The sequence below is a fragment of the Protomyctophum bolini genome (assembly GCF_963924005.1).
Source record: "Protomyctophum bolini genome assembly, chromosome: 14".
Taxonomy (NCBI): domain Eukaryota; kingdom Metazoa; phylum Chordata; class Actinopteri; order Myctophiformes; family Myctophidae; genus Protomyctophum; species Protomyctophum bolini.
Window position 1 is genome coordinate 3,240,357 of NC_137875.1, and position 11,394 is coordinate 3,251,750.

At 46.9% G+C, this 11,394-nt stretch overlaps 1 protein-coding gene across 1 annotated transcript in view; it reads right to left on the reverse strand.

Moving 5' to 3' along the window:
• The window catches only part of ret (ret proto-oncogene receptor tyrosine kinase), a 49,353-nt gene that overhangs the window by 19,274 nt on the left and 18,685 nt on the right, over positions 1–11,394 (reverse strand). Inside the window, exons 3-8 of the mRNA XM_080782220.1 lie at positions 10,703–10,996; positions 7,755–7,993; positions 6,298–6,496; positions 5,049–5,248; positions 4,492–4,810; positions 2,516–2,671 (exon numbers count right to left, since the gene is read on the reverse strand). Of these exons, the coding sequence (XP_080638346.1) occupies positions 2,516–2,671; positions 4,492–4,810; positions 5,049–5,248; positions 6,298–6,496; positions 7,755–7,993; positions 10,703–10,996 (1,407 nt within the window). The remainder of the gene's footprint in view (positions 1–2,515; positions 2,672–4,491; positions 4,811–5,048; positions 5,249–6,297; positions 6,497–7,754; positions 7,994–10,702; positions 10,997–11,394) is intronic.

Here is an 11,394-nt window from a genome sequence, read left to right on the forward strand (position 1 = left end):
CAAGCCAGTCCACAAAGTCAGCGTTCATTAATCACATCTCTAACAGTTAACTCTGTTACATATACAGTTAACTCTGTTACATATACAGTGTGAGTCATTTAATCCGTTTTAACAGCGGGCGACAGCCAGACGAAATTTCCGGAAGTGCATTATTTGTCTATGGGACTCTACTGTCTATGGGACCCCGGTGACTACCGGCGATAGCAGGCGAACAGGCGATGGTGGAAAAGCGGGCGGCGCAACGTCGCCCGAAAAGATACAAATATTTCATCTTTTCGGGCGATAACGGGCGATTGGGCGACGTGTCGGCCGATGCTCGCCCGCTGTTAAGAAAGCTGCGTGCCCATAATAGCAGTTAAGAGTGTATTGTGTACCTTTCTCGGTGCCTTGTCTCCACTGGCACCTCCCTGTGGTTAAGAGTGTATTGTGTACCTTTCTCGGTGCCTTGTCTCCACTGGCACCTCCCTGTGGTTAAGAGTGTATTGTGTACCTTTCTCGGTGCCTTGTCTCCACGGGCACCTCCCTGTGGTTAAGAGTGTATTGTGTACCTTTCTCGGTGCCTTGTCTCCACTGGCACCTCCCTGTGGTTAAGAGTGTATCGTGTACCTTTCTCGGTGCCTTGTCTCCACTGGCACCTCCCTGTGGTTAAGAGTGTATTGTGTACCTTTCTCGGTGCCTTGTCTCCACGGGCACCTCCCTGTGGTTAAGAGTGTATTGTGTACCTTTCTCGGTGCCTTGTCTCCACTGGCACCTCCCTGTGGTTAAGAGTGTATTGTGTACCTTTCTCGGTGCCTTGTCTCCACGGGCACCTCCCTGTGGTTAAGAGTGTATTGTGTACCTTTCTCGGTGCCTTGTCTCCACTGGCACCTCCCTGTGGTTAAGAGTGTATTGTGTACCTTTCTCGGTGCCTTGTCTCCACTGGCACCTCCCTGTGGTTAAGAGTGTATTGTGTACCTTTCTCGGTGCCTTGTCTCCACTGGCACCTCCCTGTGGTTAAGAGTGTATTGTGTACCTTTCTCGGTGCCTTGTCTCCACTGGCACCTCCCTGTGGTTAAGAGTGTATTGTGTACCTTTCTCGGTGCCTTGTCTCCACTGGCACCTCCCTGTGGTTAAGAGTGTATTGTGTACCTTTCTCGGTGCCTTGTCTCCACTGGCACCTCCCTGTGGTTAAGAGTGTATTGTGTACCTTTCTCGGTGCCTTGTCTCCACTGGCACCTCCCTGTGGTTAAGAGTGTATTGTGTACCTTTCTCGGTGCCTTGTCTCCACTGGCACCTCCCTGTGGTTAAGAGTGTATCGTGTACCTTTCTCGGTGCCTTGTCTCCACTGGCACCTCCCTGTGGTTAAGAGTGTATTGTGTACCTTTCTCGGTGCCTTGTCTCCACTGGCACCTCCCTGTGGTTAAGAGTGTATCGTGTACCTTTCTCGGTGCCTTGTCTCCACTGGCACCTCCCTGTGGTTAAGAGTGTATCGTGTACCTTTCTCGGTGCCTTGTCTCCACTGGCACCTCCCTGTGGTTAAGAGTGTATTGTGTACCTTTCTCGGTGCCTTGTCTCCACGGGCACCTCCCTGTGGTTAACACATTTTGTACATAATACGTCCTGAAACGTCATAAGGATTGGAACCGAGAGGTGCCTTAGACGTCTGTGGACGTCCTAGCGACGTCCAAACGACGCGGGGCGAGATAATAATATTCAGAATAATTACTTTTTTTTTTTTTGGCATTTCGCTTTTCGCTTGCCGTATGCTAACGCTCTGTGAAACTATTAGCTTGTCATTGACTCCCATGTTAGCGCGGCGGAAAGAATGACTCGTATCTCCTCATCCAGGGCGCTCTCCGTGGTGATGAATGGATCGATATGCTGGCGCTGCGTTTCTGCTCCTCATCCGTCTCTCCCGCAAAATATGAACTCTTTTTGAAGCGTATATAAATATATTAAGATGATCGGAGATTGTGATGGCACTTTGTCAGTCAACTTTTTTAAGAAAGTATTTCCGGTTCATGGCTTTCAAAATAGAAGCGATCACTACTCTGGCGATTACTCTGGCGCAAGCAGCGCCTTTATTTTGATGCAGTTCCGGTACTAAATGTGTTAAGAGTGTATTGTGTACCTTTCTCGGTGCCTTGTCTCCACTGGCACCTCCCTGTGGTTAAGAGTGTATTGTGTACCTTTCTCGGTGCCTTGTCTCCACTGGCACCTCCCTGTGGTTAAGAGTGTATTGTGTACCTTTCTCGGTGCCTTGTCTCCACTGGCACCTCCCTGTGGTTAAGAGTGTATTGTGTACCTTTCTCGGTGCCTTGTCTCCACTGGCACCTCCCTGTGGTTAAGAGTGTATTGTGTACCTTTCTCGGTGCCTTGTCTCCACTGGCACCTCCCTGTGGTTAAGAGTGTATTGTGTACCTTTCTCGTGCCTTGTCTCCACTGGCACCTCCCTGTGGTTAAGAGTGTATTGTGTACCTTTCTCGGTGCCTTGTCTCCACTGGCACCTCCCTGTGGTTAAGAGTGTATTGTGTACCTTTCTCGGTGCCTTGTCTCCACTGGCACCTCCCTGTGGTGGCTCCCAGGCCATGGATAGCCTCGCAGTCCGTTCGGCGACGGCTCTCCGCGCAGGACAGAGGCTGCTGTTGGTCCTTGCTGGGGACGGACATGAGCTCTGGAGACACGTTGGGTTCTGGGGACAGACAGGGACGTGCAGAGAGCGTTAGAGGTGGCAGGGGCGGAAATCCCGTAAGAGGGGGAACTTTTGAACAAAAAAATGCAAAAATAGCTCACAAAAAAGCTCACAAAAGCTCACAAAGAAAGCTTGTAGATCTGCTATTTTCGCATCGCACCCCAGCACTCTTTAGCTAGTGGAGATGCGGTGTACGATCTGGACAAGGTCAGAGACAGGAGAGACGTGCAAAGACACGATCGGGAGTCGAATACAAAACTCAGGTCCTCTAGCGGTTTAATGACCGGGACGAATTCTTTGTCCCAGTCCAAGCCCTGGCGAGTGGCCGAGATTTGGGATATTTAAATTTTGGCCTTTGTCTGTGCATTAACTGCCAGAGGCACTACAGGCAACCGTCTAATAAAAATGTCAATATCAAGTGGAGGAAAAAATAAATACAGAAATTATGCCCACAAAGCATTATTTAATCCTGGACCTGCTTTCATAAGGAAAAAACACACTTAAACAAATTACAAAAAAGGGAATGTTGACGCTGGCACTAATAATGTATGGCAGTTCCATCCTCAGAGTCCCTATATCTGCCCTGTCCAACACTAATAACATGTCAGTTCCATCCTCAGAGTCCCTATATCTGCCCTGTCCAACACTAATAACATGTCAGTTCCATCCTCAGAGTCCTTATCTGCCCTGTCCAACACTAATAACATGTCAGTTCCATCCTCAGAGTCTCTACCTGCCCTGTCCAACACTAATAACATGTCAGTTCCATCCTCAGAGTCCCTACCTGCCCTGTCCAACACTAATAACATGTCAGTTCCATCCTCAGAGTCTCTACCTGCCCTGTCCAACACTAATAACATGTCAGTTCCATCCTCAGAGTCCCTACCTGCCCTGTCCAACACTAATAACATGTCAGTTCCATCCTCAGAGTCCCTACCTGCCCTGTCCAACACTAATATAACATGTCAGTTCCATCCTCAGAGTCCCTACCTGCCCTGTCCAACACTATAATAACATGTCAGTTCCATCCTCAGAGTCTCTACCTGCCCTGTCCAACACTAATAACATGTCAGTTCCATCCTCAGAGTCCCTACCTGCCCTGTTCAACACTAATAACATGTCAGTTCCATCCTCAGAGTCTCTACCTGTCCTGTCCAACACTATAATAACATGTCAGTTCCATCCTCAGAGTCTCTACCTGCCCTGTCCAACACTATAATAACATGTCAGTTCCATCCTCAGAGTCTCTACCTGCCCTGTCCAACACTAATATAACATGTCAGTTCCATCCTCAGAGTCTCTACCTGCCCTGTCCAACACTAATAACATGTCAGTTCCATCCTCAGAGTCTCTACCTGCCCTGTCCAACACTAATAACATGTCAGTTCCATCCTCAGAGTCTCTACCTGCCCTGTCCAACACTAATAACATGTCAGTTCCATCCTCAGAGTCCCTATACCTGCCCTGTCCAACACTAATAACATGTCAGTTCCATCCTCAGAGTCTCTACCTGCCCTGTCCAACACTATAATAACATGTCAGTTCCATCCTCAGAGTCTCTACCTGCCCTGTCCAACACTAATAACATGTCAGTTCCATCCTCAGAGTCCCTACCTGCCCTGTCCAACACTAATAACATGTCAGTTCCATCCTCAGAGTCCTTATCTGCCCTGTCCAACACTAATAACATGTCAGTTCCATCCTCAGAGTCCCTACCTGCCCTGTCCAACACTAATAACATGTCAGTTCCATCCTCAGAGTCTCTACCTGCCCTGTCCAACACTATAATAACATGTCAGTTCCATCCTCAGCGTCATTACCTGCCCTGTCCAACACAACGAGGACCTGGGTGCTGCTCTCCTGCTGCGTGGCTTCGTCCTGCGCCACGACGACGTACAGGAGGTCCTGGCACTCGGGCCGGCCTTGGAGCGCCCTGGAGTCGTTGACGTACAGCACCCCCGACATGTCCCGGAGGCTCTGGGCCACGCCGATGGCCGCGTAGCAGGAGGACTGCATGTTGTTGTCCGCGGAGGAGGAGGAGGAGGAGGAGGAGGAGACGTTCCTATCGGCCACCTCCAGGCGGTAGGTGACGCTGATGCCCTGGAACCTCAGGCAGTTGTCCACGCAGACGCGGCCGATCTGAGAACAGATGACATACAACGAGTCAAACCAGACTGTTTTTAGTGTAGCGTAACGTTAACGTTAACGTTAACGCAATGCGGTGTTTGACGTAACACAACATGGTGGAAATATGTTGTTCCAGGGAAAAAGGTTGAGCACCACTGACATTAGAAAACATAAGTTTTTCAGAAAACCATTTTTTTTTCTTTTTAGAAACAACGCATTTGAAACATGAAGAAAGGAACCCTCACGTTACCTGAGCGTATATGCCGGCTCTGCGCGTCATGGTGAAGAGATAGGTGACGTTAGAGAAGGTGATGGGGACCGGTGAGACGGTGATGTTGTAGTGCAGGACCACGGTTCCCTCGGGACCAGGGTACGTGGTGTCGTTCACCAGGTAGTCCAGCTGGAAGGTCCGGTTCTCGGTCACAAGCAGGTCCCTCAGGAGGACGAGGCCTGGAGGACACAAGGTGGAGAATGAGGAGGGGGAAACGGTATGGGGCTGTGAATCTTTGGGTGTCCCACCATTCCATTCGATTCGATTCGATTCTTGGGGTCACGATTCGATTCAAAATCGATTCTCAATCCAATGATTCTCGATTCAATACATACAGTATGAATTCATCACAATCTACTCAAGTCAACTGAAGTGACTACAGTAACTTGAACATGACTGAAGACATGATGTTTACTGTGATTAGGGTAAAGCTTACATTTCATATCACAAACACCATGTAGTGAAAACTCCTGTAACTGTAACCAGAATTTTCTTTTTGGAAAATATGAATCGATTTTGAATCCTTCATAACGGGAATCGCGATTCTAATTCGAATCGATTGTTTTTGACACCCCTAGAAAACGGGCGGTTGTATTTTCACCGCTTTCGGGTTTTTTTGACCCAGTCCAAAACATGCATCATTCTGGAGTAAGTTTTGTTTTCGTCGACTAAAACTAAGACGAAAAATGTCAATCGACTAACCTTTTTCCAATGACGAAAACTAAATGGAAACTACATGAAAACTAAGCGATGGCGACTAAAACTAAGACTAAATATACTGACAAAATATAAAAACTAGACTAAAATGTTAGGAAGGGACTGGTGGACAGGAGATCGACTATAAGTCATTGTACACTTGGTTGCCGATCTACAAGCTCGCCGATACCATGGTTGCCCATGTACAAGCTCGCCGATCTACAAGCTCACAACGCGTCGCACCGCGAAGCGTTGTGAGCTTGTAGATCGGCTAATTTCAGCATAATGTAAAATCAGTCATTACGACGGCATCAAGGCCCGCCAAAACACATTTTAGTCGACTAAATCAACCGTAACCTAAAATCTTATGACATTATTTTAGTCGACTAAAACTAGACTAACACTAAGACATTCCAGGTGACTAAAATGTGACTGAAACTAAATGACAACTATTGAAGAGACTATGACTAAAACCTAAAATCTAAATTTGCTGCCAAAGACCACACCGTTCTGGACTATATACTGTACTTACTGTAATCATGGACAGTCCCTCGGATGTTGCCAAAGATGGCCTTCTCTTCCCGTAGGTGGTCTTCTATTTTAAACGTCTCCTTTATCCACGAGTCGTTGGTGAGCATCGTCCCGACATACTTGTTCTCCTTTTGACTCTCTCTGGAGAACCTGGAGGTGATGTCTCTATCGTAGACGGACATGGTGCCGAAAGATCCACCCTGCACAATGACACCACAGTGATCAGTAACAGGGTAACACATTACACCACAGTGATCAGTAACAGGGTAACACATTACACCACAGTGATCAGTAACAGGGTAACATGGTGCCGAAAGATCCACCCTGCACAATGACACCACAGTGATCAGTAACAGGGTAACACATTACACCACAGTGATCAGTAACAGGGTAACACATTACACCACAGTGATCAGTAACAGGGTAACATGGTGCCGAAGGATCCACCCTGCACAATGACACCACAGTGATCAGTAACAGGGTAACACATTACACCACAGTGATCAGTAACAGGGTAACACCCTGCACAATGACACCACAGTGATCAGTAACAGGGTAACATGGTGCCGAAAGATCCACCCTGCACAATGACACCACAGTGATCAGTAACAGGGTAACACATTACATCACAGTGATCAGTAACAGGGTAACACATTACACCACAGTGATCAGTAACAGGGTAACACCCTGCACAATGACACCACAGTGATCAGTAACAGGGTAACATGGTGCCGAAAGATCCACCCTGCACAATGACACCACAGTGATCAGTAACAGGGTAACACATTACATCACAGTGATCAGTAACAGGGTAACACATTACACCACAGTGATCAGTAACAGGGTAACACATTACATCACAGTGATCAGTAACAGGGTAACACATTAAACCAATGTGATCAGTAACAGGGTAACACATTACACCACAGTGATCAGTAACAGGGTAACACATTACACCACAGTGATCAGTAACAGGGTAACATGGTGCCAAAGATCCACCTTGCAGAATGACACCACAGTGATCACAAATAATGATGGCAGTAACAGGGAACAACAATTCATTCAACACACCAACAAAATACTAAAATAAGAATCTTGCAAAAATGCACTGGATCAGTGGCGTGCACAGGTAGACACTAGGGGGTGCTAGAGCACCACCTGCCCTTGCCCTCCGGACAGCAATGTGCCCTTAAACAAATAAAAAAGTATAGTGTACAGTATGTGGACCATGGTGACATTGATCAATTCTTGATTTAAAATAAAAAGCTTCTAATATAATATTTATGCCCCAAAATCTATAAATCTCACACTATTAAGTGCAACCGGCCGGTTCCACACGCTGCACAAGGTGCCCTTTTTTTCACTTGAGCACCTGCCCCTCTAAATGTCTGTGCACGCCACTGCACTGCACTGGATATTACATGATGGGAATATATAGTCTCGGGTTGAGACTCTCACCTTGACACGGACGAAATCTATGACCACGTCCGCCACGTCCGTTCCATTGATATAGGGCACGTTGTCGTCCTCGTCAAAGATGTTGACGTAAAGTGGGGTGTAAACTTTGCTGATGTTCTTCTCTGTCAGAACGGTGCACACCAGCTCCAGGCTGTACATCTCCCTCTCCTCGCGATCCAACGGAGCCGTCACCACCAGCTCTGTTGTGTTCTCGTTCACAGCAAAGGGCGCTGGGATGTCTGCAGCCAAGCGGTAGAATGACCACAGGGGGAGAATCACGTTAACGACACAGCAGCGTGCACAACAAAGTTCCGCTGACACCAAACAGCTCTACATTTTTGCTGCAGTTTTAAATGCTCAAAATAGCGGATACATCAGCTCACAGTGTGTTGCAAAGCAACATGTAGTTCTGCTAATTTCACCTATATTACAATTTACAATTTAGGTATAGCACTTTATATAGACTTAATTAGTATTTAGATAGTATTAGATAGTATTTTAGACAGACTTATAGCTTGTTACGTAGACTAGCACTAGAATTGCATTTTATGTAGTCATAGCACTTTATAGTACACATAGTATAGTATGTATATAGTTGACATATAGATACTCCACTGTTACGTTCTTAGTTTAACTATACATGTGATGTATGCCATGCTTTTGTTTTTGCTTAATGTAAGTCGCTCTGGATCAAGAGCGTCTGCTAAATGCCTAAATTGTAAATGTAGTTCTGCTAATGTGCAGACTGCGGCCATCTTGCCGTCAGAGTTTGGAAGCACTCGTTTTCAGTAAAGCAGCGTCCTGCTGCCTCTTCCATTATGTGCTAATTCAAAACAGGTGGTACGCAGGGCAGTTGAGTGATATCTAACGAGCACTTCCAAACTGCAACACTTAGAAAAATAATCACCTGCGAGGACACAAAGTAGCTCATAACATGTCCACTCGACAGTGGATCTTTATGACACAAACACTTTGATAGAAAGAGAATAATTCAAGCTTTTCGTACAGCTGCAATGTTAGTGAGTTTGACGTTGTTTAATACAATCAGACAGGACTTTTTCTGTGTGGATGAATGGGCTGTCTATGGGAAGTTGCACCTTGTTAGCACCTCTCCATTAACTTATACGGTAAGATGGCCGCGGTCTGCATATGGCCAATTAACGTTGTGAGTTTGTAGATCAGCTCTAATGACATGCCCAACATATGGACAGACACCAGATTGAACTGGGATGTTTATGTTTCTGCTGCCAATAGGTTTGTCTCTAACCTGATTCCACGCTGTAGGAGATGGTGTAGTTTATGTCTGGTCTCTAACCTGATTCCACGCTGTAGGAGATGGTGTAGTTTATGTCTGTCTGTCTCTAACCTGATTCCACGCTGTAGGAGATGGTGTAGTTTATGTCTGTCTGTCTCTAACCTGATTCCACTCTGTAGGAGATGGTGTAGTTTATGTCTGTCTGGTCTCTAACCTGATTCCACTCTGTAGGAGATGGTGTAGTTTATGTCTGTCTGGTCTCTAACCTGATTCCACACTGTAGGAGATGGTGTAGTTTATGTCTGTCTGTCTCTAACCTGATTCCACTCTGTAGGAGATGGTGTAGTTTATGTCTGTCTGGTCTCTAACCTGATTCCACACTGTAGGAGATGGTGTAGTTTATGTCTGTCTGTCTCTAACCTGATTCCACACTGTAGGAGATGGTGTAGTTTATGTCTGTCTGTCTCTAACCTGATTCCACACTGTAGGAGATGGTGTAGTTTATGTCTGTCTGTCTCTAACCTGATTCCACACTGTAGGAGATGGTGTAGTTTATGTCTGTCTGTCTCTAACCTGATTCCACGCTGTAGGAGATGGTGTAGTTTATGTCTGTCTGTCTCTAACTTGATTCCACGCTGTAGGAGATGGTGTAGTTTATGTCTGTCTGTCTCTAACTTGATTCCACGCTGTAGGAGATGGTGTAGTTTATGTCTGTCTCTAACCTGATTCCACACTGTAGGAGATGGTGTAGTTTATGTCTGTCTCTAACCTGATTCCACACTGTAGGAGATGGTGTAGTTTATGTCTGTCTGTCTCTAACCTGATTCCACACTGTAGGAGATGGTGTAGTTTATGTCTGTCTGTCTCTAACCTGATTCCACACTGTAGGAGATGGTGTAGTTTATGTCTGTCTGTCTCTAACCTGATTCCACACTGTAGGAGATGGTGTAGTTTATGTCTGTCTGTCTCTAACCTGATTCCACGCTGTAGGAGATGGTGTAGTTTATGTCTGTCTGTCTCTAACTTGATTCCACGCTGTAGGAGATGGTGTAGTTTATGTCTGTCTGTCTCTAACTTGATTCCACGCTGTAGGAGATGGTGTAGTTTATGTCTGTCTCTAACCTGATTCCACACTGTAGGAGATGGTGTAGTTTATGTCTGTCTCTAACCTGATTCCACACTGTAGGAGATGGTGTAGTTTGTGTCTGTCTCTAACCTGATTCCACACTGTAGGAGATGGTGTAGTTTATGTCTGTCTCTAACCTGATTCCACACTGTAGGAGATGGTGTAGTTTATGTCTGTCTCTCTAACCTGATTCCACACTGTAGGAGATGGTGTAGTTTGTGTCTGTCTCTAACCTGATTCCACGCTGTAGGAGATGGTGTAGTTTGTGTCTGGTCTCTAACCTGATTCCACGTTGTAGGAGATGGTGTAGTTTATGTCTGTCTCTAACCTGATTCCACACTGTAGGAGATGGTGTAGTTTATGTCTGTCTCTAACCTGATTCCACACTGTAGGAGATGGTGTAGTTTATGTCTGGTCTCTAACCTGATTCCACGCTGTAGGAGATGGTGTAGTTTATGTCTGTCTCTAACCTGATTCCACACTGTAGGAGATGGTGTAGTTTATGTCTGGTCTCTAACCTGATTCCACGCTGTAGGAGATGGTGTAGTTTATGTCTGTCTCTCTAACCTGATTCCACGCTGTAGGAGATGGTGTAGTTGGGGCAGACGTTGATGCGCGTGAGGCGCCGGAGCTGCCGCAGGGCTCCGGGGAACCTGTTCTCCATGATGTGGGGACTCAGGGAGTCCCGGTTGGGGAAGCAGAGGGTCTTCATGTCCGTCTCGCCGCACGGCGGCATGGTGTCGTTGACGAAGACGAGGGTGACGCGCAGCGGGCTCCGCACGATGCACTTGGTCTTCCGGGTGGCCGAGGTCAGCGCCATGGCGCTCAGGGACAGCTTGATCACAGACGGCGAGCCCTTATCTGAGGAGACACGGCGAGGCCGAGACAGAGGAAAGATGTCTCTGTTTTAATATCGGACAGTGCTTTTCTTTTTTACTTTCACGGTATTACGTTACCATCCTGAGAGGAGAGCAGTGAATGAGACATTATTACCTTGGAAGCACAATGATATTGGTATGCAAAGAGCATCTTCTTCTATCTATAAATGCACCTTGTCTCTCTGTCCACCGACTTCAAAAATGGACACACGCGTTCCACACCCCCACAGGGAGGGCAGTGCCCGGTGTCCAGTCGTTCCACACCCCCACAGGGAGTGCAGTGCCCGGTGTCCAGTCGTTCCACACCCCCACAGGGAGGGCAGTGCCCAGTGTCCAGTCGTTCCACACCCCCACAGGGAGTGCAGTGCCCGGTGTCCAGTC